The following is a 27,216-nucleotide window of genomic DNA, read 5'->3' on the forward strand; positions in this document are numbered from 1 at the left end:
GTGGCTTTATTCATTTTGCACAAGCATGAATCTAATGCTTACACTGCCGACAAAGCGAGGCCCCGGTCTTGAGCCTTGAGCATACTCCACTGTGGAACGTCGGTGGTGGCGGGCAAAATTGAAAGTAAAAACGGAAGGTGATTAAAAAAATTACGACCGTAACGAAAGTGAAAATTTGTCGAGTTTGTATTTTAACACTCATCCTGCGCCTACCTGGTGGGTACTTGGGGTGGGTGGGTACCTGCTCCCCCTCATGATGATGTCCCTCCAGTGGGGATGCCACAAACATGTACCAACAGGACGACTGCGGCAGTTGAGAAAGTCGTTAAGCGAGTGCCGGTGCCTCATGTGATGTGAGCACCGGGTTCGGGTAATGCTGCCTTTACCTGTGTATGTGTGTGTGTGATGTAATCGTTAGTCAGAGTATTATTATTTTTTGTTGTTGCTCTCGCTTTTTCTTTAATTTGGTGTGACTTTCACAACATGCGGCGACGAAAAAGAATGAGACATGAAGGTATAATAAAACTCACCTGTTACCAGGTTACGACCGGAGTCGATTGAATTATGTGTGTCTCTGCTGCGGCCCGTTGGGCAGAGGTGTTCCCGGTTCGGTAGGAGTTTTATATTGAATTATGATTTCACCGCCATAAGGTTTCCCCCGCTGTGCACTCTTCGTTGAGTTGTTAATACGATCTTCATTTGCGCGCCGATCTCGTTGGAATTTCCTTCCGCGCCATTCATCATTTGAAATGGAAGCACTTTCTCAATGGATTAGTAGCGCGCGGGGAAACAAGGGAATAAGAAAGAACGTTTTAAGTAATTGAAATGGTATTTGGAACTGGTGTGTTAAACGCGATATGATGTTTTTTGTTATGTTTTTTTGTCAACTATTTGATATGGTGTTTATGTGATTAAAATATTCTAAAAAAATTCGTGATCTTTAGAATTCTTTGCAGGTTTATTTGATAAAGCATTGTATTTTATTAATATTGACTTGGTTTAATTGTCTCAGTGATTCTTTATCTTGTAATTATCTTTTCATTTATATTTATATTTCGTGTTTTAGAATGTATTCGCTTCATTTTATACATTAAGTTTCATTTGTTTAACTCTTCTACTAGTGTACTTGGCTTTTACTAGTTTTTACTTCTACGTTGACATATACAATATTCGATTTTTATAGATGATAATTAGATTTTTTTATTTACTTTTTTTATCTGCTTTATATTTTCAAATAGAACTAATAGGCTTTCCATAATAGCTACAAAGGCTATGAAATAATATTATAAAAACATAAAAAACGCATAACATTATTTAAAGGAATAGTAAAATAGAGTCATTACGTATAATATTAAAAGAAAACAAAACAAATGCTAAAATAGATACGCATAACACTTAATACCATAAAAAAGTAAGAAGAAAAGGCTTCACAAAACAACAACAAACCAGTTTCAAAACATCGACAACACTGAGACACAAAAATCTATTGAAAAGGATTGCCATTCTGAGTCGAAAGTACCTAAAAATACACAAAAGAAACATATCTTTCCCCGTTTTTCTTCATACCGCACTCGGACGAATCGATTAAAATTATGTCCACCTGATTGCGCACCATCAAAAACTTTCTATCACCCCTTTTCTTACGCTTCCACGTATTTCCAGCGGTCGACTCCGTGCACATAACGCGTCTGTCGGTGCCGCGTGTGTACGTGCTAGATAATTACCATCGCCAGCGGCACCAGCACCATCAGTACTACGCGCCGGGCCAGGTGAGCGCCCGGGACGATCCGGACATACCGTTCGATCCGGCGGAACCGCTGCTCCGCGCGCCCGACCCGGCCGAACATCTCGTGCTGGACTGCGAGTACGTTATCGAGCCGCACGAGACCGGGTTCGTGCTGAAGTGGCTGCACAACGATGTGCCGATCTACCAGTGGATACCGCCCCATCGCAGCCCGTCCAGCCTGAACCGGATGCGGGACCACGTCAACCGGACGTTCACCGTGGGGAACGAGGCGATGCACAAGCACCGGGCGCTGGCCCTGATGCACCCGAGCCAGGACTTTGCCGGCAAGTACAGCTGCTCCGTCCATACGTACCAATCGTTCGACATCAAGTCCGCCGATCTGTTCATCATTGGTAAGGTGACCTCCGGCCTCCGACCTGCCGCCCAGCCCACTTGGGTCTCGGACAATTTATCCATTAAACGAGTGTGTCGTTCTTTGTCGTGTTGGTTTTTGCAGTGCCCGAGTCCGGGTTTGTGCTGAAGTACCATCGCAACCTGAACGACCTGGTGACGGTCGTCTGCAGCGTGTACGGCATTTTCCCAGCGCCCGAGCTGTCGCTGTGGATCAACGACTATCGGCTGGAGAACGGCACCGTCTACGAGATCCCGGTGGCCGACGGGCTGTACGATAGCTCGGTCAGCGTGCAGCTCGTGCTGTACGAGTCGCTGCAGCCGGACGATGTGATCAAATGTATGCTGGCCGTGCCCGGGACCGAGTACCGCCGGGCGAAGGAAACCGTGTTCGTAGGTGCGTGTGCTGGCGCCGCGACCGTTTGGTTAAAAACACAGGAATTTAATGAGCTAATATCGATTTTTCATCTTTTCTTTGGTGTGCCCGTGTGTGTGTGTGCGCGTAGATGTAAATAGCAGACCGTTCGGGGAGTCAAACTCCATCCTGGATCCGTTCGGCACGGTTGCCTACACCAGCAGCAGTACCAGCAGCAGCAGTACGGTGAAAGTGTCCACCAGCAGCACACCGTCCGTGACGGTTCCGGTGACAACACCGGAGGCTACGAGCGTGAAGGTGACGACGACGGTGACGACGACTGCTGGCCAACAGCCGAGCTCGTCGGCCGTGGCCGGTACGGCCAGCTCGAAGGATACGGTCCGGCCCCAGATACCGTCCGTCATCCGTTTGCGTCCGACGGCCAGCTCGACCCGGGTGCTGACGGTGCAGCAGTCAAACGCGGTCGACTCGGACGAGATAATGAATGTGTTAGACTTCAAGGAGCTGCTGAACGAGAACCTGCTCTACAACAGTGGCACCGCCCGGTTAGGTAAGCACGCACCGCTGTCGTTTGGCGATCAAATATTGAAACCCGATTGAGAACGAGCCTCCAGGGGCAGGGAACGATTGATTCCTTGATAGGTCACAGTTTTTAGCCCGGAGCTTTACGATTCTCTGGTGAATTATTAAACCGCTACTTGTGTCACTTGGGCTCAGTCACTGTCCCCCACACCCCACTGGATGAAACCAGCGTCATAAAGTTGATAAGCCCCAGGAATCAATCGCTTCCCCATGTCTGGCTGTCCGCTGGGACGTACAAGGAACGCAATCCATTTGCAAGGTAGGAAGCAGCGGTAATTGCACAGCAATCGAGCTAATTGCCCTCTTCAGGTTAAAGGGCACCGTCTGGAGGGACTGTCGATATTTCCCTGGTATTCCCATGCGACACTCACAAACACACACACACTTTGCTGGTTATGCAATTACCAATGTTGTTGCAAAAGCTCACGACCCCGGCAGTCTTGGTGGTAATAATTGATTGAATCGTGCTGTCTATCTCCCGGGGTTTGTGCGGTTTTTGACAAGCTTCTTGCTGGTGGATGACACAAAGAGTGGTTGAAAAATTGATCATGTGCTAATTTGTAGTTACTGAAAGATGCATCAACAAAGCGGTTGTGAAGGAATGGTTGTAATGTACACAATGCAAGGATTTACTTTTATGAACGACTAGTTTGGTCCGATTATAAGGCTTGGCAACGTGTTCCTCAGAGAATGTGTCAAGAGAAAATTAATTCTCAATCAATACCAGGAGGTTTTGCAGAACCAATAAATATCCTCGAACTGAAATCGAACACATATCTTCAGGTCCTCAGAGGGGTTAAATGTAGAGGCAATTGAGGCCAATTGGCTCAAAGTCTCTATGAAAAAAAGAGGGATTAAATCCGTCGGACTGGACGACTGCAAGGGGCCCTGTGTTTTTGATGGTCCCATGATAAGGAACCCTGAGCTGACACCCTCCATGCAATTTAACCATGCTCTTAGGACCTCCACTCTTCGCACCGCTTAGGACTCATGATGTACTACGGCTCTGTCAGTCCAAGAGCTTATACATAACCGATACCAGTACTTGAGCTGATGTTGATCGCATACGATATCTGGAACTAATCCTGAACCCACATCGTTGCAAAAGCTGATCTTCAGTTTACTCCAATTCCAGAATTTATCCTGAATCTGCCTTAAGCAAAGATCAAATCGTAATCCTGTGTCGTTCCAGTAACCGATACAGTATCTACTAGTCAGAAACTAATAAACTTAAGGCGAGTTACTAGAAACAGAGGATTTGCTTTTCAGTTTAGAAAACCTGCAAAGTATTTCAGCTGCATAATAATCCACTTTTGATTGGCAAATCTATAAGTTATGAAATCACCTGAATTTGCGTTTAGCTTTCAAAACCCCGAGTTGATGCATTATGTACTGGGAATGTTTCAAAATGATTTGACACGCTTTTCTTTAAATTTGCTATCATACGTGTGACTGGAATTGAAAGCTCCCTCCAAATCAATTTTCTTTATTTTATTTCCATAATTTGATTGCTATTGGAATATAACTTTACGAAGTGTATATGAAAATCTCTTCAAATATCCGATTTGATTGACATGCACTGTAGATGTTATCCTCTATCATGAATAGCTTCCAGCGAACGAAGAACAAATTCAATCTGACGTTCTTGAAGTGTTGATTTACAGTTCGAAATAAACAAAGGATCACTCTATCACCCTAGCAAATCCCCTTTCGGCATGGCTCGACAGGAAATTAAAACCAAGAAATTAGCACCAGCTTCAACCTGAAGTAACAGCAAAAAGTCCTACAAACGAACCATGACGCACTACGACCACCGCAAGTAGTAAGCCATTTTGTTCAATTTACTATCAGCTGCGCCTCCCTACCCATCATCCCACCCAACCTCTGCATCTGGTTCAGGTTACACAATATTAACCCAGCTTGTGCGGTACGACGCATCGTACACCACAACGACCGCCAACGGGAGGCAAGCTGCCGAACTACTACTACTACTACTACTACTACTGTGCCGTTCCAATAAAGTCTTCCGCACTTCATTGCGAAGCGTTCCCTGTCCCTGGGTAACATAATGCGCCCGCCCCCTCCATTGCTTCATCAGGAGGCCGCGCGAGTATTGTGTTTCGTTCCGTCGTCACCTTTACTTCTAACATAAGCACGCATCCCACTGCTTTGCTTTCTTTCAGAACTTCACCGGTTGCGGTTTGTGGTTTGGGCTGGCAGCAGCATACCGTTGCTCCACATCGGCCAGCTACTGCTGGTAACGCTACGCCGATGGCAGATGCATGGCTCGTAATCCTGTTCAGCTGAAGGAGCAGAAGTTCGTTCGACCACTATCACACGCACACAAACACACTCTAGAAAAGACGACGGCCTAGCAACTAACATGAGAGGAAAGTAGATGAAGATCGTAGCGCTACACGCAACACCCGGAAACAGGAACCGCTTCTTTATTACCACCGGAGCGTCACTTCACTCAGCCAACAGGGAGGAGACACACCAAATGAAGTCCGATGGTTGCCGGTGGGAAAATATACTCTAAAAAGGAAAGAAACAAAAAAAAGCAAAAACAAAAACCCCTGTCCTGTGGTGTATTATTGCAAAGGACTGCAAGAATACTCCGACCGCTGGATGACGTTAGGAGCATAGAAACAATGGTCGCCCCCATTTCGTTCCCATTCCTGTAGCTTAGTATCTTCCACACTCGCTCTGTTTCTCGTTTCTCTATCTCCATTTCTATCTTGTTACGCTCAACAAGCGGTCTTAATCGGATGCCGGAGAAAATTCAGGGAGCGCTGGGGTGGAACGAAGCAGGTGCTTACAACCCGTTCCATCCCCTTTCTACCCTGTGGCAGGGACGGTGGTATCGAAGAATGTGAACGATTTTTGTTACTGACATTGCAAAATGAACCAAGATGAGGAACAAGAAGAAAAAAAACCGATATGCTAGTTGAGGATAGAAAGGTGTGTTTAGTCAGAAAAGAGAAAGGATAAGATTACATTCAAACTAAAACAGCACTAAGAAGACACAGGCACAGGAACCCATTGGACCCGGATCTCTATTTTGCCAAACGTGAGCCACTACAAAAGGAGGGGACGTGTAGGGAAAGACAAAACCTCTGAACATGAAGTAAGCGGTACGCATGTTAATATTGGACAAAAGTGAATGTTACATACTGCTCTAAAGAAAACAACAGTAAAATAAACACACGAATGGCGCACAAATAGATAGAAATCAATTCGAGCTGGCGTTTGCCGAGTAAAGCGAGAGTTTGGTGCGTGCGTTAAGACCTATCCTATTCAATGAGGCATCGATTTACCGGTTTTAGGTGGTTACTATTGTTGTTAGACAGTGCGAACTAAAGGACAATACGGTGTTGTTTCGGAATCAAAAAGCTAAAGCTAATCAACACACGATACACACGATAAAAACGCACACACGTTGTATGATCCGCTTCACGGTAGTGCGAGAAGTGCGAGCAGTTCGCTACATTGAAACGTTCCCTAACTTTGTGTTATTTGTGATATTATCCTGCTCCCTTGCTTAGTTCTCACATCTCTTCTCTTCTCCCTTACATTCGCTTTCTCTTGCATCATTGGAGGAAGTACGTTATTTTTTCTAATGTTGCGGCAAGAACAAAAAAAAGATTGTAAATAAAGAAAATAAGCTATACTGAACTAAACGTAACTAAAAAACAGCATGCCAAAACAGTGTGACACTCACACACAACAGTGTGTCACATAAGAATATTACACATACACACAGACACACATAAACACACTACAATTGTGCGCTTGTAAACTAAACACATATACACGGAACGGCAAAACACAAAAACTGATAATAATACCGAATGCTGATGATGTTAAAATATAACGAATATGAACTGAACTCGAAATCAGTTTTCCAGTGTTGGGCTTGATTCTCGGAAAGAACTGAACCAAAAAAAACGATCCCCAAGGAAGTGCTACGTTGCAAGGTAAGGTAACCAAGGGGGTTTTGTGCGATGGGCAATTCCAGAACAACAAAAAACCCCTCCCTCCAACCCTAATCCGAACACGTCCTATGCAAACACGTTAAACAGGTGTGCCTGCGGCGGTGAGGTAGCGATGAGCTTTAAACGACCACGACCAGGACGAGGGACTCGCTTCCAGGAAATTGCTCGGGCTCGGAAAGAAAATCAAACCCCTTTAATGCGAAAGCCAAATATTGGTTGGCGCTGCCCTTTTTGCTCGCATGCCTTGTTGCTTTGTTTCCCTGTTTTTTTTCTGTGGGTTGGCGAAGTAGGTGAAGAAGGAGTCCCTGGGAAGCTTTACCATAAAATTAGTTCCTTCTTGCGTTTAAAATTCTAATTAGCTGTAATTGCTTTATCTACCCATAGAAGACATGTTGTCTTCGTGGCCTTAAAATCGGATATTACTTATGCCATCATAATAATAACAAAACAGAAAGACTTGTAAACATTACTTACTTCTTACAGAAACGTTTCTTGAGTTTTCATTATTGTTTTTCGAAAAGAAAGATGTAGAAAAAACAACAAGCATAATCTTCCCCGTCAGCTTCTTCGTGATGTAAGGTAATACATGATGTTACCAATGGAAGGAATCGCAAAAATAAGGGAATGTACCCGTTAACAAGCCTGCGGGGATGTTATTTCCCCTTGTAGAAGAAATCATCGATGCCGAGCGTATCACAAGTGAAGTTGAACAGCTTCTCGCACTGGACGGAGTTGTTCCAGTACCGGTGGCTGCCCGCCTCCCGACAGTTGCTCAGGTAGCAGCCACCGCGCGTCTCCAGCTTCGGTGCGATCGCCGCGTACACCACGGTACGGGAGCCTTCCTCCGGGTTTTTGAACAGCAGCGCCCGCACCCATGGGATGTAGTTGGTGCTGGAGTGCTCGAACAGGTCCGTGTTGACGACGCCCGGGTGCAGCGAGTAGGACAGTACCGGCATGCCCTCCTCCTCGAACATCAGGTTCGTGTACTTGGCGAACAGGACCTGGGCGAGCTTGCTCTGGTTGTACGCGTCCGCTGGGTAGTAGTTTTTACTGCACGCAAGGAAGAGTAATTAAATAGTTATATTATAATCGTGAGCTTTTAAAAATTAAATTAAATACTGTGTGGAATAGCGATGGGTAGAGTTGATAAAAATTCAGAGTTGACACTGATTCGAATCCGAAAATTTCAGAACAGACTTCGGAAGGTAGCTCCGAACAGCATTATCCGGAGCCGCTCGAAATCGTCCGGAAACGTCTGGAATTGGAATCGGAGTCGAAGTCGTACGAAATCCAAGTCGTCCGGAGCCGGAGTCAAAATCGAAGTGGAAGTCATCCAGAGTCAGATTCGTCCGGAGTCGGATTCGTCCGGAGTCGAAGTCGAAGTCAAAGTTGCCCTGAGTCAGAGAGTCGTCCGGAGTCGGAGTCATTCGAAGTCAAAATCAAAGTCGGAGTCATCCAAAATCGGAACCGTCCGGTGGTGGGGTCGGCCAAAATAGGAGTCAACTGGAGTTGAAATCCGAAATCGACGGGAATTGGCATGTTTACGTAGTGCATGCGCAAAACAAAAGACGAAAAATCTTAGCAAAATTAAATACCAGCCAGACACTGATCGACTCCGGACGACTCCTATATCGGATAACTGCGACCTCGGATGAATCCGACTCTGGACGACCTCGACTTCAGGCGATTTCAACTCCAGCCGACTCCAGATTCCAGACGGAACTAATGATTTCGATTTTCCTGGAATCGGATTGGGACTAAGAATAAACCTAAGAGTCGAAAACCTAAAGAATAACACATAAATGTTGGACTTACACCTTGTTAATGTCGTTGTAATCAATTTCGCCAATCTTGTGCACACAGGACGACACATTGACGACGCGCGCCTTACACTCAGCCGTACCGGCGGCCCTCAGCTGGGGCAGCAGCAGATGCGTCAGCAGAAAGTGGCCGTAATAGTTGATGGCCATGTGCGATTCGAAGCCTTCGTCGGTCAGCTTAAACGGCACGCTCATAACACCGGCTGACGGGGGTAAATAAAAGCAGGGCTTTAAAAGTGCGGTTCACTGTTGGGTTTAGCCAAGACCACACTTACCGTTGTTGATGAGCAGATGAATTTTATCAAACTTGGCCCTAATCTTGGTGGCAAACTCGCGCACCGACTTCATGTTGCCGATGTCGAGCTGCTCGTAGTGCAGCTTGCAGCTGCTGACCGGGATTTTGGCATGCTCCAGGTATGCCTCTACCGCTTTCCGGGAATCGACTGGATTGCGTACACCTGCACAGCAGCATGCCAAAAAGAAAAGAATAAAGCAAAAGGAATCATTTGAAGAAAGCTTGTTGTGGTGCCGTTTTCGCTACACATACCAAGGATGACTTCGATTTCACACTCGACCAGCTTCTTCACGATGCGCAGCCCGATGCCACGATTGCCACCGGTGATGAGCGCAATCTTTCCCGGCTGCTTGTACAGTTCTGCGAATAGGAGAGAGAGAGAGGGGAAAAAATGAATCAAATGATAAATTTGACTACCAGACTGTCTTGGAAGTGTTTGATATTGGCCGGCAACGCAAAGCTTCAAATGTTTCATCACACATTCCACACTATCTTTCAGGCTTCACGAAGAACGAACAACACGACTGAGGCGCGTTTAATATCATTCTGAATGTCTTTATGCTTCCCCGCCAGGTTGCCCTGGGTTGCGCAGTTTCTTTGTCTCCTTTTTTGTATTTTTTATGCACCCCATCCAGGTGAAATCAAAAAGGGTGTAGCAGGTATGGCAGCAACAGCTGCTGGCACTGATTAAAAATAGCAATGGTTCGTCGCCAGCTTGTGCCCTCGGTGCGCTCGCGCGGCCTGTTGGAATCCTCCGACACCGGCAGCATTGACACGCAACCACAAAACAAGCCCCGGGCCCACCAGATGGTGCTAGAAATGCCTGATGCGACAACCTCCCTTCTGGTTATACCGGTTTTATAATTGAATCCAAATAAATTCCCTCTCATTCGCCCTAACAAAAATTCGAACTCCCCGGCGTTGGCGCAAATGGAGTGATGGATTTTTCTTTTTTTTGTTCGATTTTTTCCTCCCTTTTTTCGGGTTGTTTGTTATCACCCGATGCTTTATCGTGTGAGCGCCTCGTACACCCACACGCAGCGCTTTGGAAAAAAGAAGGAAAGCTCTGATCAATATTGTGAAGCGTGGAAAATTAAAATTTTAATTCCACACTACGAAGAGGAGAGGCGAAACGGTGGTCACAGTGTGCCACACGTGCAAATGAAGGGCGCCAAAACCGGGTGACAGTATTGCATCGAAAGTGGGTATGTGTGTGTCTGTGTGCTTTTTTGTAGGTCGTTTTACTTGAGCAATGGTAATTGAACCAAATAATTGAGGGATAGGTGCAGAGACGGGTGTTGCGCGCGCGTCAGCCGTACGGCGAGGGCTTAATTTTTGTGAAAAATTAAAGATACCGACCTCGAGGTACCGGCCACGCTTTTGCAAATGCAATGATGAGTAAGGGATTAACAGCCGCAGCAGCAGCGCAGGAATATTGCAATAGTCACCATTGGGATGATTTCTGGCGGAAACAGATCGGATGGTATTAAATACCGCAGCATGATGGTTTCACTTATTTTGTCTTTCATTGTTTTTTGGTACAGGTGAAAACTATTCTGTGCCTTTCTATTGAGCAGCCTCTCGAAGCCTAAAATGCAACATTCATTTCCATTTTGTGTTTTTTATGGACGTTTTGTTGACTGGCTTTAAGGTTTTGGACTTTTTTTTAAATGTTTTCCCACAAATGAATGCATTTTCTTTTTCCACTTTCCCCACAACAACAAAAAATGGCAATGGACAACAGTGCCAATTTCGCACAATGCTTGTGTGTTTCGCTTTCCCGATGGGGCGGTAGGAAATAAGTCTCAATTTGGTGTCGATGATGCGCGTTCGATGCGTTCCATGGCGGCACTGGGTTGTATAGTTTTAATAATCTTCTTTTTGTCTGTCTACATCGATGCATTTCAATGAGGTTTTTGGGGGAGAAATGGACTAGCAAAAGTTTGTGGATTATACGGCGTACGATGAAAATGTATTGCTATACCGTATGAATTTAATGCGTTGTTTATGAACTTTCGCGTGGATGGGAGGAAGGAATATTTGAAGATTTTTTTAATGCAAGTGTATTAACACCTTTTTTCAGTGCACTAAAAAATAATGTGCGAAGGGAAGATACGGTTTGGTTGACAATTAAAACGTCAAAGTTATGTATTTAACTAATTTTACATTCTACTCTTAAATGCTTATGCTTTTTATGATGCTACTTAAGCTCTTCTGTTCTTTATTCATTGTGCTTGATCAATTAGACTCTTTTGGCAGATTAAAACATGGAATATATAATTTAACATTAGAAAAACATAGTTCGAACACAAGGTTTTAGTTTTAGATGAGGCATATCAGCCAAATTTGTGTCTCACTAAATCGCATTTGTGAAATCAGGGCAGAAAATAGATTGCTCATAATCTTGTGATACTTGTGTGTCTAATAAAGATGGGTAAAACTATTACATAGCAAAATCAAGCCTTTTATAATAGTTCACTCCGGCTACGGTAGAATCTCGGCATTTGAAGACGTTCTTTGAAGCACTGAGTTGAAACAATCAACTTAAAGCAATCTGAAACAGTGTTGAATTCAGCCGACATGGAGCGATGCTGAACAACCCGTAGATCCTCTCTAGACCTGATTGCGCATAGATATGCGATGCAGCAAAAGCGATGACTCGGGAGATTAGACTATTTGCAACTAAATTTACTTTTAAATCCGCAACATCTACTTTTCTAGCTTTTATCTTGTAACGTTACCGAATGATGAACATAAGCACATTAAACAACGTACGAAAGATTGATGAACGATGCCATGTAAGAGCTTTTTTTAATTTAAATCAATACAATAATGTACACAAGTAGACTTCAAACATTCCCAGCTACGCTGAACTCTTCCTGAATCAATACAATAATCTATTCAATAGCAGGCAAAAGCGTCATTCCATCATTTCTCATCACACTGGTATTTTCTCCCACAATGCAATTCAATCATCGCCTAGAATGTACCAATTTAGCTACACGCTTTATCTAACGGCGCTCAGATCTGCAACAATTCCACACTTAATGATCTCCCCATAATCCATCAGCGTACAGGAATAGAAAATCCTTCTAAAACATTCACGCGACTGAAATGCATTTTCCTGCTGAAAAGCTAAGCCCCCTTCGTACAAAGGCCCCATTTTGCAGACAACCACAAACTACAGCGACCGCATTGAAACTGTACAAGGCAAACAGAAAACCCCCAGCAAACCATAAGCTTGCATTCGATTTAAATGATGTCCAAAGAATTCCCTAATTACTTCTCGATTAAGATTAGCCGTTGCCGAAGCCACCACCAAATCCCTGGTCGGGCACGCGGCACGATTGCAGCACATTACCGAGCCTACCGGGAGGCCCTGGGATGCAAAAAGTAATACCCTCGGTCTTTGATGCAGCATCCGGAAATTGCATCCGAGCGCAAAGTGGTCTAGCAGCAGTAGCAGCAATGAAAGAAGAATAAAAAAGAGGCAGATAAGCCGGTACCGTAAATGCGAGAAGCTCGCATGTCCCCAATGCTTGTAAAAAATGCTCTCTCACACACACACACACACATATCCATATACTCACTGCGAGTATTTAAAAGAGGCAAATTGTGTCCATGTCCATGTTGCGACCAGCGAGGAGCAAGCGAGCCAGCAGAGAAAGTCACCGGCTGGCCACTGGCTTTAATTTGCTTTAGAAGTGCTGCCTGCCTGCCAGCGATACATATAATATTCCTGCTATCAGGCACGGCGGAGATGGTCCCCACCCTTCATCCCATCCCATCCCATCTGACCGAGTGTGAGGGGAGCGTTCCCGGGCAAATCGGTGCAACCGTTGCCCCATGCCAATTGCCATGGGATTGTGTGGTATTGTGTGGTTCCGTAGGAGGATCATTTCATCGGTTTCCGGTAGAAAGTGGAAAAACCCGGGGAAAGCTGCACCCTTCCTGCATTCCACCACAACCTCCCTCCACACAAGCGGTCGGTAATGGTCGTGGTTCCTGTTCGCTTCGCTTCCGGTATGTGCCCTCGAGCTGTGTGTCGTGCGCGTTGGGGGAATTGGCTCAATCTTCCTGTCTGCCTGCCTGTGTGCCAGGTGATTGTGTGTATGTGTGAGCTTTGTGACCTCGTCTCTTAATGAACCAGAGCATTCACGGGTGCTCTTTCTCTCGCTCTCTCACTCTTGCAGGCATGTTGAAACATGCGCCAACATCGCCAACCGGGCGACAGCCGAAGAGGCAAAAGTCAGTTCCGTGTTCCGGTGTCAAATTTGAACGAAATGAAACGAAACCAAAGCAACACAAAAAAAAAACGGAACGAACGATACGACGAACACCACCGGGAGAAAATTGTGCAATTAATTTTGCATTTAACGTTGGTGACACACACACACACACATACCCTCTTCTACAAAAGCTCACAAAGGCACTGTCGGGGCTTGCCGGTCCCAAATGATTGTTTAATCATTGAAATTCATGTCTCACACACCGATCGGATACGCGCCAATCGGAAAATGGATCGTGTTTCGAATGTCCCGTAGGGAGCAACGGAACTGATTTACACTGAGGTTTGGTCATTATTTCGGGACTCTCGTGGCGCATTTCTTTTGTGTGTGTGTGTGTGTGTGTGTGTGTGTGTGTGTGCTAACGTCATGCTTTTTTTGTTGTTGCGTTTGTCATGGCAACACGTGCAGCGCTAAAAGAGTCCCGACCAGGCGCGCCCCACCAGTGAATGGAGATGAAAAATTGATTCAATCAATTATGCTCGTAGGGGCGTAGGTGCCACCGCGGGTTTGGAGGCGGGTTGTGGGGGGCAATTTGTTCACGGTAATCGAAAAAGAATTCCAATCACTTCGATAGCACCACACACCGCCAGCGGGGAAACCAGCCCAAGCAAATGCATCGAGCAACAGCATTCGAAGCGCCCGACGACACGATAAATGAGCGTTGGTTGTTGTTTGCGGGTTTTACAAAAGTTGAAAGGTATTTCCGCTTTCGCAAATGAGTGAGTTAAAATGTGTACCAAAGCATTCCAGCATCGAGCAGCTTTTTGGCATCACAATAAACCTTAATGACTGGGACGAACGGACTTCATTGCCGATGCCACCGACGTTCCTGCAAACACAAACAGCCCCGAGAAAGAGAAGGTACTTTTAGTGCATGCAAATGCAGCAGCCTGCAAAATGCATTCTAGTCGTTGTACCAGTTCCGATGGATCGGAAAAAGGTGGAATTACAAATACTCTGTTGTGAGGATATAGCCTGAAGCACTAAACAAATCGTGCATTGGAATGAATGCCTCGTCCTCCAGGCGAGGCTCGCCCCATCCACTGCTATCGAATAATTAAATCTTCGCTACGTTCATCCCTTTGTGTGCTTTTTTTTAGCTTTGCTCTAGCTCTCCGCACGCTAATGGATAAGGCGAGTTTTCTTTTCTGTATTGCGCTGTTACAGAACGGTTCGATTAAAAAGTATACAATTACCCGATGCACAAATCTTTGATAGAGTCATTAGAAAGTAGAAAGTAGTAGAAGTCAGTAGAAAGTCATTTGCATAGAAGCTATGCAAATTGTTTAGTAGTTGACATTATTTAGTGTGTATTTGGATATGGACTTGATTCGAAATATTTTGAATTTACCGTTTTTTTTTAACCTACCTTAAACTATTATATTGAATTCGCTTTAGAAACTTTAGAAATCTTAGGTTATGAAACACTGTACACACATGTATTTGATGTTTTCCATTCATTAGAAGTAATTTTAAACGTGTTAATTTGCCAATAAATCAGGTGACCATTATGCTTCACCTAACAATTTTGATTCACGTTCGCCTACAACTCATTATTTGTTTGTTCTAGATGTAAATATAACTCCAATTAACCATTAATAAAACCAAAAATAAGGCTACCAACATGCTAAGGAAAAATACATTGCGAGTAAAAGCAGGGCTAAATGGGCTTGTTAAGCAGGTTATTGAATATTATGTTGAGTTATCTTAGTTACACAAATATTTCTTACAGCATTCTATGATTTTACTCTTTATATATGAATGAAAACTATCGACAAAACCTTCCAATTTTTTCAAAAGATGGGCAAATACACCACCGTAGCCTTATCAAACGCTTTTTATCAAGTTTTGCCCCACGTGAATAATTTTTATACATTTTTTGCTTTATTAATAAAAGGATGCATTAAATTTATTTTCTTTCGTCAGATCGATTACATAGAAATGCCATATCTTTTTTATACCAAACTATGCAATTTAAATCTTCCACACATCCCTGCGATATTATTTACAGTCTATTTTCCAAGTGTAAAAATCCATCATTTTGCTATTAAATCTTAATTGGTATTTTTCTTGTTTCTTGTTTAATTACAGACTTACATGCTATTCCTAAAACACTTCTAACCACAAAACAACTTGTGTATTGGAATTTATCCTTCATGTCAAATAATGCATAGGGTGTCAGTTTTTCCCCACCCTCCTCTAATTTTTTTCGAGAAGAGTTTATTTTTTTCTCCCATCTTTAACAACAGCTTCGATCACAAAATTCTACGAACCTCAAAAACGTAATCTAAAATTCACAGCTTTTAGTTGTTAGACGTTATTATTTCTATGTTTAGTCTTATATTTGCGTATGACACCGTATAGAAAGGGTAAACTAAGCAAGATACATCCATTGCATGTACTATATAAGCAAGCAAAATCCTTTCACTATCTGAAACCATCGCGCCACTTTGATTTCAATGCGATTGTTTTGGTATAACCGAGACGAACAACGAGGGTTGTTAGAAGCCCACAATGTTCCTTAAAAATCAACCAAAATCCTGCCCTGCAAACCGTTCAGAGCGAACAGTTTTCCTCCACTGCATATAAATCGTTTGCAGTTTTTCAATTTAACCGATACGCTATCTCCCACACGGGCCAGGGATTTAGAATACCACGCAGAACCGGTGGGGAAGGGCAGGAAAAAAAAAGTTAAAACGTCTGAATGCAAATGCTTCATCGCCTTGGATGGGAGAAATTTCGGCCCAAGCTAAAAGTTGAAAACACAACGTATTGGTCTTCTGGGGGTGGGGGCGGTGGAAATCCCGTATGCTCGTTGCGCTTTTTGCTGCTGCCAATTGAAGTGGCGAGATGGGTTTTTTGACCGCTTGACTGCACACAGCCTCACCTACACAGGTACCTACCAGCAAGGTACAGGTATCGGTGAGCGTTTTCCGCCAAAAACCACCGATGCTAAAACATTCCGCAAATTGCATTTCGACGATATGCACACTCGGCTAGAACGAGGCGCACTGGCAACATATCGACAACCCTTCTCCGGCTGCTTTTTCGGCTGATTCTTTGACGTATGTGTGTGAGGGTGTGTGTGTATGGTCTCACAGTATGTATGTGTGTCTGCTTCCACCGACGTTTTTCCACCCAATTGCGCCGTAACGCATCGTTTCGATGGACTTAACCTCATTTGCAAAACCCAATTTAGCATAACCGTGTCGATTGCGTCGCCGATAAGGGTGTCCGCTCTCCAACCTTGATCCAACGCTCCCATCCCACCCAAAAGCAGGAGCCACCCGTATGGCCGGGAAAATGATAAATCACGCTCTTTTGCCACCATTGACGGGTTTGTTGGTTGCGCCGGTCATAATTCAGAATGCGCACCGACTGTGCCAGGAGCTGTCCTGGAGCAGGTTTTGCAATGCTGGTGGTGAAAAGAGGGTGTACAGGGGAGGAAGGGATCGACGCTACTTATGCAAGACCCTTCTGTCGGCTCAACCATATCGTTGAGCCGGGAAATTGTTTCCCTTCACTGTTTATCCAGCCTATCGGCACCCAATAATGGGCTCAATAAAGGGGTGAGATTCGCACCCGTATCTGAAGATTTCACCCCGATCGGATTGGCGGTGGTGCGGAGGATGAATGGTGTTACGGGAGGGGAGTAGTTGGGGTCAACCCATCCCTGGAATTAACCAACCCCTGGGTATGGCAGCGAGCGAGTGGGGGAGCTAAATTGTTTGACCAACACACCGGCCAGCTACTGATAAACGTTTGCAATTGCTTGCGGATATACTTGATTATGGTGCAGATATGCAATATGGGGCGATTGAATCTATGTGCTCTGATTGTTTTCTATTCAATGATAAATAGATGCAGCTGAAAATGGAGTGTATGGAAGGTGTTAAGGTTAAATGAGGTTTCGAAGGCTGATTAGATATATTTTACTAACGTTGGTTTATAATCATCCGTTCTGTGGTGGCTAAACGTAGCGATTTTTTTGTTATTGAAACTATTGTTTTTCACTGAAATTATTCCTAGTAGCAGTGTTCTTTGAAGGAGGATAACGTGACGATAAGGATAACTGTCCAACCAATTTCCTGAAAGCGAATCGTGTGTTTTTCCTGGACCATCTCATTGCTGTTTTTTACGGCCATGTGCGGGCAAGTTACAATTGGACCGTATTCTAACAGTGGAGTTAGACCAACGAACATTACATAAAGATTTCAAACAATGCAGGTCGTTTAATTCCATTGTTGATTTCAAGAATAAGCATAAGGTTTTTTTAGCGCTGGTGATAACGTTGTCGTAGTGAAGCATTACGGTTAGTTTGTCTTTGGTCAAAACTCCAAGGTCACTCTAGATAAATTTGAGTCAAATTTGAGAATATTATTATTCTGGTGCATCATTAGTCATTGCACTATGAGTGGCAACCTGGTAAAAGCTTAGATTCATGGAAAGATCGGACGTGGTAGTGGTTATAATTCAAAATAACTTTGAGCTAAAACCTTGAGTAAAAATATGTCTCGCAGGACCGTAAACAGTGACATATCCCGTTGGAAAGACTGAGTTGCACAGTAGTAGTACAGTAGTCAGTAAATAGTTCTGTAAGCTTGTATATGGTGGTGTATACCGCCTAGTTGAATAACGAAACGTAACGACCCTTCGAAAGATAGGTAAGACACATACTGAATGCACCAAACACTAGTAGTGTCGTGTTGCTATTAGAGCAGAGAACTTCAGTTATTTAAATAAAAATAGAGAAGAGTGGCCGTAGAGTTTTGAATTTTAAACATACTCTTTTAGGATGTGTGAAAAGTTATTGTACATCCTTTACTACTCTTTTGCGATAAAACTCACTCGTTCTCTGTATCGGCTAAAGATTCGCTTTTCTCAGTACTTCCCCTTGCGTAGATTTGATATCCGGGCTATGAACCTTCAACTCTTTAAGCCTGTTTTAAGACTACTTTTTTAATCGCTCTGCCTTCTCAAAATGATTCCTTGCGCAAATCCAAGGTAAGTCCTCTATCTCCAATGTTTACTGTAAAGGAAATTTCTCTATCTCTAAATTTCCATGATTGTCTGAACGGTTTGAAAATGCCTTTTATGTGGCACCTGTAATTGTTTAATGTTTGATTATTGCAAAACAATAAAGCAGCTAGTATATTTCATTACTTTGTAAGTCCTCTTATCCGAGAAATCCTCTTCCTTTTTCTGAGAAAGAGTCTTTGGACAACCATCGTAGCAGAATACAATCTCGCTAAAGTGTGTACCGAACACAAATCACGAACAGCACGGTAATGCATTTGAACGTATTAGATTAGAGCGATTGGTACACGGTACCGATTGACGTTCGCAGAGGAATCCGGACACTGTTTGAGCCCGATGGCTATTTACCACTCGTTTGTATAACGCATCGCTCTCATATACAAACACATACGTGCAATCTGGCCATGTATGCATCCCCGCCGGCCAGCAGGGTGTCAAGGGTTTCGGTTCGGCCATCGGTAATGGATGGATTGTTTGTGCATCTTCGAACGGCAAATACACACACACACACATACACACACGGGGTCCATACTTATTGACCGACGGCAAACAAGAATGCACTCAGCAGCGAACCCATCCCATCGTGTAACACTACCTTTCCGATCGCATCCCCCTGAAACCTGAACAATGTGACCGTTTGGCAAAGGGTTTGCAGCGTCTGCATCTTCGTTGATTACGTCCACACTGGCTGACTTTTGCAAATGTGCATCCTTCCTGCAGCATTCGTAATGCATCAGCTCAACCCAACTCACGCGGGGGAGAATGCAGCGATTTGGCCGCCCGTACACACCGGATGCAGCTCTGATTGAGGCATTCGATTAGGTGCAAACCCCGGATCACTTTATACTGGCACTAACGGGGCACAGCTTTAACCATTACCGGCACTAAATGGTGGCACACAAAATGCCCACACTAAAAGCTTTCCCGACGGGGCCACACTTGTGGAGGATGATGCGTTATACGGCAGGGACATGGCTTTCAACGCGTTTGAGCGTAGATTGGGATGCCGGGAAACCCAGCTTGCGCGTCGAACAGTGGAGCTAATTAAAAAGCTATTAACACTAGCTGCCCGATGGACGCTGGGCTTTACTGGTACGTGGTACGTATGTCAACGGTTCGTGATGCAAACACGCGCCCACGGCCAACTAATGCATCTGTATCATCACGCCGCACGCCGTAACGCGCATGTAACTGAAATGCGTGTCCCCTTTAGCTGACATTAGCAAGCCCACAATCAGAAAATGCAATCGCAACCGGTAGTTAGCAGCAACAATGCACTCGGTGACGACGCGTGGACGTGCTCCAGAACGCAATAGCCGGGTGGGAAAGAGCGGAAGAGAGCCCGATCGTTATGCTCTTGCTGATTGTTGTTGTACCACGCCCGTGCGGTTGTCCACTGGGGTAATTTATGTTGATTGTGAACTCTTCGGCCCGGGAAGAGAATCACCATTGTTCATCGAATTATCTGCACACTGGGATGAGCGCGGGATCTGTTACCTTTTCCCCCTGTTTTGATAGCCACAATCTGTGCGGTGTAAAAGGGTTGATTGGTATTGATAGATTGTTCGCCACCTACCTAACCACTGCCTGGAACAAAACCACAAAAAGCAGTGGCGTTTTGGTTTGAAATTGCTTCCAGAAATTAAATCTATAAAGGGTTTCACACTATAGTTTAATGTCGCTATCGGCGTTGGTAAATGAACAGTAATTGAGTTGTGGTATTTTTACAAACTCAAAGTAAATGCCTTTTAAATCCCCCCGATACATTGTGCTAATTACTGTAATGGTCCATTAGATGTAAATAAACACTAACTTCCCTAATTAAATGCATAAAAATTTAATTAGGTATCAGACTAGCAAACACCATACCATTACGAACATTTTGTACGATAAAGACCGCCCAATAACTCTAACTACTGCAAAGTTGTTGCAAAGTAAAAGCCGCAGTTTTGTCAAACAATGGATTAAGCATATCAATTAGATCTTCTCACATTTCTCTTCGTTTTTGGTTTTACTAGTTAATTTGGCCCGATTACGGGGTTATGCAAGATATTGTAAGTACTTTGATATCTTTAGGATGCGAGCAACGGATTTTTTAACTCCAAGGGACACATTAAAAGAAACTGGTTCAGAACCCATAGCGATCCTGGAACTAATCCTGAACCCATGTCGATCCAATCCCATACAGGTCTTAGAATTAGCCATAAACCCACACTGGTCCTAGAACTGATTATAACCCATTACCAGTACTTTAACTGACATCATACCAGTCGTGGAATTGATCCCAATCCCACACCGGTCCTGCAATTGATCTTGACTCTATACCGGTGCTGGAATTGCTCCCAAAACCGTACCGGCCCTGGAATTGCTCCCGAACCCATACCAGAACTTACACTGAACCAATACCGGTGCTGGAACTGATCCCGTCCTCATACAGATCCTGAAACATGTACCTACCGGTAATGGACAATATCCCATACCTATACCGGTCCTAGAACTGATTAAGATTCCACATCGGTCCTGAAAGAGACCCTACCCGAATTGCAGGCCCTGATACTGCTTCATTTTTAATTTGGGTCCAAACATAGTACCAGCATCTATCTCAGTCAAGGAACTATCCAGTCTAGTAGCTTTCGTATTTTTTTCTTTTGTTGGGGAGTTCTGCTGTATAATTGTCAACTCGGAAGACTTAACAACATGCCCGTCCTGGGTTTAAGCCTCATATGGACTAAGCAAGGATTGACTTATTCGTCTGTGTGGTATTTTTAAATTCTCGAAAGCCTGACACATTTTTGCTATATTTTAGCTAAAAATTAGGCCTAATCTATTGAATTCTGACTGTAATTTGCATTATTCTTCTCCTAACTTTTTCAATCTTACAAAATCAAGTCGGCGTTGCGATTTCCATAACCAAAGCGGTTGCCATTGTATGGATATAAACTAAGCAAAAAACATCCAAGCATCCGCTGGAATGTAACGCTGATCAGCCTTTACTAGAATTTTATAATAGAGATTTGGCTCTCACATAATTAAGGTTACATATTACTTTTGCTAAAAGCTCTCTTTATCCATAATGACCCCTTCTTCATCTTCTTCTTTGGCACAGCAACCGTTGTTGGTCAAGGCCGGCCTGCAGGATAGTATGTATGAGAGCACGGTCCATTCGGGTCTAGAAACCATTGCGAGCATGTTGTTAAGTCTTGCAAGTTGAAGACTGTACTATTTGTTAAGCACAAAAAATATATTTTGGTTTAATCATATAAATTTGTTGAAAGACAATCTCCTAAAACCTCGCTAGGGTTCCTACCGTTTAGTGAGCTGCAAAATGGGCTGCAGTTTTTGCAGTTGCCCAGCATGACAGCCTTTTATTTATTTGCCCATTCGAGCAGTTTAAACTGTTTTTTTTTTCATAACAATAATTTGACAGAAAATTTATGGACCTAAATGTTGTCCATTGTTTTCTTTGAAAAGTTCCAACAACAAAAAAACAATGTTTTATTAAGGAATTTTTAGATGAACAAGACGATGGCGGTTAATACCATGTGAATAGAAATTTTGTCAGCATTCATTAGTGCCAATTGTAGACCACTACTTCCGGATGGAGTGAATCTTGCAGCTGCCGTTTTGCAAAACATTATTTAACGTATTTAAGGTAAACCAAATTATGTCTGATGATAACATGATGATAACAATTGTTTATTACAATGCTAGAATATGCTGATGTAAATTTATACATTTGTTCGTCAATGGTGCTTTCATTGGTAGCATTCGTGACTATATGTAGACGAATATACTTTTTTATTTATTTATTTTAATTTATTGTGTAAATAACAAACCAATTTTCAATGTCAGATTGATACAACCAACCGACCATCGCAACTTGACATGAAAAGGCTTTTTACATTGAATGATAAATACAAAACATTAAATCAAACCTTGGTAGAAATGACAAGCGATGCTAATTCGAACGATGCGCACCGATGAGCGTGCGTTTCTGTATGACTTTGACCTTCGTTTAATTAACATTTGCGTACAACAGTTTAACAATAACCTCTAAAAAAATGAGATTTAATATTTATTTATCAATAAAAACTGATAAAAACAAAACCCATCCATCAATCATATTATATTGACCTTTCATTAGGCAATAAAACAATAAATAAGACCCCACCAACAGAACCATTAACATTACAACACTGTTAAAGATCAATAAAGAGTAGTGAAGTCATTAAAAACAATCAAAACAAGCCATAACAACGTATGAAGTACTTACTGCCGAGCACTACCCCTAGCAGCACCAGGGTCAATCGAAAATAATCGTAATTCATGATCATATTGGGCGATGGTGTAGAGAAAGAAAGAAAGAAAAAAACAGGCTGACACTGGACAACCTCTGACCACGACAATCCTTTCACTTTTCTTTCGTCTCCAATTCCTCCGTCCAAGGGAGTAATGCCTACAGTGTCCGGTGCCTACATACATAATTTCAAATTTCGATCTCCAAATACTCTTACAGAGCACACGATCTCTCGCCAGTTACACAATTGTCTACCGTTCGTTTGGGCAGCCTTGGCAGCATGCGTCTACTACTTTTCGTGGAAGTTTCGAGGTATCGAACCGATTGCCACACAACGCACACCACAAGCACACACACGACATCGCATAAGCTCCCCAAATCTAACGGAAACCTGTTACCGCCCATTCCCGCAAAGCGTAGACCTCCTCCCATGGAAACGAGCATAGCAAGCGAGAATCTTTCGATCTCTCTGCCCCAAAACCTGCCGACTACTTACCGACTTTATTCCGCGGTCGCATGATGAAATCGTCCAGAAGACCCTGGAAGCCGCAGATCTGCATCCGCACCTCGCACACAAACTGGGCCCAGTTCTTCGGCATCTCTTTCGATGATTTCATGAAGAAAAAGATGGCCAACAGTAGCCCGACGGGCAGTCCGATGAACAGTACCAGACCCATCTTGTGAGTTGGAACTTAATTTGATTTTAGCTCTCACTGGGATTCACAAACACTGGTTGGACGCACTGAACCACTGAAGCACACTACAATCAAAATTGCGCACCAAAACTCGGCCACTTGAATATCGAGTAAGAGAGAAAAAGAATAAGAGTAACACACAGCCCGCTTTCGGTTCGAAAAATTTCACGACTCCCGTTATGCAGCTGGATGACCGCGATCAAGGGTCTGAGGAATTTTGGAATTCTTCACTGCTGGATAACTTTCGCTCCCACCCTTGTCACAAATCACAAATTCGGGGCACACACACACACCCACATACACGCACAATCTTCCGCTACCCGACGGCCACGAAGAACACGTGCAGCAAGAAATGGTTCGCCTACCCTAGCACACACACGCCCGCACAACCTCAGCTGGAAAGCCACGGGAACATGAGCACCGTCCCGGTCGAAGATTCAACGTCATATGATCGCGCGACCGTACGCTGCACACGGGGGTTGCGCACAAGCGCACCGACCAGAAACCGTCGTCGTAACCGCACGCTTGTGGAGTGGGGATGAATAAATTCGATTTTTCGGCTCGCCGATGGGGTCGGTTTTGGAGGTTTGCACGTTGAATATTTTCCCCGTCCACGGTGACTTGAACGTGACGCAAACGACGAACCCGATCGTAAGCGCGGTGCGGTAGACAATGGGAGCGGTGAGAGCGAGAGAGAGAGAAAAAAAGCAAACGACACAAAAACTCACCATCTACTGGGATGTCCGCTTGCAGCAAGAGGTGAAAAATAAGCTTTGGACTTTTTTTTGCGTATTGTTGTGAGGATCGTGCGCTAAGAGTTTTCTGTTTGACAAGCTGGACAAACAGGAAACGAAGTGAGCAAGAACCAGGGAAAGAGCGTTTGAAGTTGGAGGGGAGGTCGAGGCAGAGTGTTTACCGTGATTGTGATTTGTTCAAAGATAGCAAGTATTTTGCTAAAAGGAATTGAATAATTTATAATTTTTCTAAAAACCTCAGTAAATTAAGATAAATTTAGCTTTCGTAATATGCTTTACAGTCAATGGCAAGAAAAATTGGCAACCTCTTCTGCAGCAACCTTGAACTATAGGGTGCCAGCTGAAACCATCGAAAAGAGAGCTTTTGCATAACAATTCAAGCTAGCAAAGGCATCATCAACACCGTTGTGCAGATCATGTTTCACACCCTGGCTCATTGCAAGATCATTGCCGCCACAGCCTCACCGTACCGGCCCCGAAAATGCTTTATTATTGCTTCAGCAGACCACTTCACGTGCGAAATGAGAAGCGAACGATTGCTTGCCTACCCATGCCTGCCAAGACTCCCAAGACTCTTCTCCTCAAAGTCGCAAGATGAGGCATTGTGTGTTCTTACTTGTGCTCTCCGTTGGCTGCAAAACGAAATCTCGCCACCACTCGGGTACAATTGAACAATTATTGCCGTGGGGCTGGAGATTTTCAGGTACAACACGCATGGCGGCGTGAAGGTTAAAGTCATTAGCAAGACGAGATGGGTGCTCTTTTTTCCTCTCATTGCTCTCTCTCTCTCTCTCTATCTCTCCCATTTGTTTGTAGTGCTTCTTCTCTAGCTTCTAGCCCGATCGTGTTTGCGATGTTTTCGACGCAAGTATCGACTTATTTGTAGCGTCATCTTCCAATGCCAATGCTTCGCGCGCGGATCGCTCAAAACCCTTCAAGCAAGCTTTACATCGTTAGAGCAAAACCTTTCCAAACGCTTTTAACCGTCTTTGGTTGTGTTTAGGTTCCGAAGGGTGGACATTGCACCTTCCGCCAAACCTGTTTACCGGGGAGCTGATAAACAAAAACCCAAACTAAAATCCGTCCCCCGTTTTGAGGGTGTACTTATGTAATCGAACTTCGACCAGACCGGATTGGTGACGGACCGTGATCTTCACACGCACTCTCTCGCCTCGGTGAAGGCTTTTTGGTTCAAATTTGTTAAAAAAAAGGCAGATAAGAGACTGAAAGTGTGCGATAACACAACGATGGAAGCAGTTACGGAGAAGCAGAGAGTTTGGAATACATTTGTCGTTGATGTAACGAATGTTAACTTTCAACAACGGAAAAGATGTAACTTACAATTATAAATTCGAATTGCTAATTGAATTGTATTTTAGATTATTTTTATTTGTATATATATTTCTTGTCTTTTATCTCTTAAAATGTAGTCAGTCTTTATCGAATCGAGCCCGCGGGAAGATTAAGCCTTCCACTGCACCATGATGCAACAAAGACATCATGATAACAAGAAAGACATTCTGATAACAATGTTGCAAACGCTTCTGTGTGATAAAAGGATAACCCGCATCGATGTGTAATTTCCTTTTGTACCACCTTTTTCATCGTCATCATCCTCATCATTATGGCAAGAATGGACAGCAAACTGTTCGCAAACATCTTTGGCAACGGTGTTTGACGTCAAAGTTGGGCAGACGCCACCGATGCCACCAGAAGGCAGGTGGGCAAGCAAGACACAATTAATTGGATTTATGGGGACGGATTTGTTTGTTTTTTTCTCCCCCTGTTTAAAACGCAACGACCGCCAGTCAGTCAGCCAGTCTCGAATGTCCAAACGGCGGAAAGCCAATTACGTGTACCGAAATCACTTCCTAAGGCGTGGAATCGCGCACATGAAGATGGATGACGGTGATACATTACCAATGGATTAAGTTTCCGTTCTATTCGTGTCTTGTTCCTCCCCTCTAGGAGGACGCTAATAGTGGTGTAGCGGAAGGCGAAGCGCTTTTTCTTAAGCAGTTGCAGTTGTTGTGATCACGGTGGTTTAACTTTACGCTCTCCCTTCCGTGGTTCGCTGTAATGTGCGCACTGACATAAAAAGCTCATTTCCAAACGGTTCCCTTCTGCACGTTCAACGTGTGTTCAACGGACCAGACCCAGACACGCTGCGGTTGTGGCGTGGCGCAGTAGGCAGTTCGGGTTTTACCCAATCGCTAGAACTTTGAAGATGCGATTGCACAGTGACGTTGCAAGAATTCTTCTCTACGGTTCGATTCTTGCGTAAAATGGGCGCTTGTTGTTGAGCGTCATTATTTTGAATGGACGATAATCTTGCTGAAGATTGAAATGGATTTTTGTTGTTGTTGTTGTTGTTGAAACCATGATAAGGAAAACACAAAGATGATGAGTATTCTACTATGTCTGTGGTGTTCGAATAAAGAAGCACCTTCCTAAGCATTCTAAACGCTTTTGTTGCACCCTTGCTGATAACAAAGCCACGTGGCAGCTGCACTATATGCACTGTATACAATTCCTCATGACTTCTGATTTAGCACTGCAATCTGTCTGCACTGAACCATTATCACCTTGAATCGCATTAACCGAAATGCAGCTTCAACCATCTAAATTCTTTTGTTTTTCGTAAACACTTTTAACCGTACCGTTTATGCTTCTTCACACACTGATATGACGGTGGCAATTGTACAATTGGAAGTTTTTTTTCTTCACTGTTACCCGGCACCGGATCAAACAACAACTGCTCATCGCTGCAACCCAAACAAAACCAGCTGTTGACGAGTAGAAGAAAAAGGGAGAGAAAATGAAAGCAAAATTATTTAACGAAACAAACGTCAAAACGGACGATAGGTTTGAACGAAACTAAGGGCAGTGAAAGATTTCATTTAAAAATTGAATGTTTGTTAGATTCTGTAAGATATAG

At 43.8% G+C, this 27,216-nt stretch overlaps 2 protein-coding genes across 11 annotated transcripts in view; one reads left to right on the plus strand and one right to left on the minus strand.

Annotated features, from left to right (window-relative positions):
• Positions 1 to 6,991, plus strand: part of LOC3291436 (uncharacterized) — a 43,521-nt gene extending 36,530 nt beyond the window's left edge. For all 3 annotated transcript variants that reach the window (XM_061656092.1, XM_061656093.1, XM_061656094.1), the window contains exons 3-6: positions 1,663 to 2,139; positions 2,244 to 2,534; positions 2,644 to 3,063; positions 5,279 to 6,991. In XM_061656092.1, coding sequence (XP_061512076.1) covers positions 1,663 to 2,139; positions 2,244 to 2,534; positions 2,644 to 3,063; positions 5,279 to 5,388 — 1,298 coding nt within the window. In that variant the 3' untranslated portion in view covers positions 5,389 to 6,991. The remainder of the gene's footprint in view (positions 1 to 1,662; positions 2,140 to 2,243; positions 2,535 to 2,643; positions 3,064 to 5,278) is intronic.
• A 569-nt stretch (positions 6,992 to 7,560) lies between these two features.
• Positions 7,561 to 27,076, minus strand: LOC1280839 (dehydrogenase/reductase SDR family member on chromosome X). 8 transcript variants are annotated; one of them, XM_061656099.1, is made up of 6 exons: positions 26,939 to 27,076; positions 23,325 to 23,621; positions 9,458 to 9,565; positions 9,186 to 9,368; positions 8,906 to 9,113; positions 7,561 to 8,140 (listed from the first exon to the last, which is right to left on the minus strand). In XM_061656099.1, exons 2-6 carry the CDS (start codon positions 23,503 to 23,505, stop codon positions 7,744 to 7,746), a joined length of 1,077 nt encoding a protein of 358 aa, XP_061512083.1. In that variant the 5' UTR covers positions 23,506 to 23,621; positions 26,939 to 27,076; the 3' UTR covers positions 7,561 to 7,743. The 8 variants fall into 8 exon arrangements, with proteins under 8 accessions (XP_061512083.1, XP_061512086.1, XP_061512084.1 ...); XM_061656102.1 differs by having other exon boundaries at positions 26,983 to 27,062; XM_061656100.1 differs by having other exon boundaries at positions 26,864 to 27,062.
• Between the last annotated feature and the right edge of the window lie 140 nt (positions 27,077 to 27,216).

This window comes from Anopheles gambiae, chromosome 3 (genome assembly GCF_943734735.2).
Source record: "Anopheles gambiae chromosome 3, idAnoGambNW_F1_1, whole genome shotgun sequence".
Lineage (NCBI taxonomy): Eukaryota > Metazoa > Arthropoda > Insecta > Diptera > Culicidae > Anopheles > Anopheles gambiae.

Coding starts and splice junctions, on each gene's coding strand:
- LOC1280839 (XM_061656099.1), bottom strand. CDS start 23,505: ATGGGTCTGGTACTGTTCATCGGACTGCCCGTCGGGCTACTGTTGGCC. Junction 9,566..23,324: donor GCGACCGCGGAATAAAGTCG/GTAAGTAGTCGG, acceptor TCCTATTCGCAG/AACTGTACAAGCAGCCGGGA. Junction 9,369..9,457: donor TGAAATCGAAGTCATCCTTG/GTATGTGTAGCG, acceptor GCTGCTGTGCAG/GTGTACGCAATCCAGTCGAT.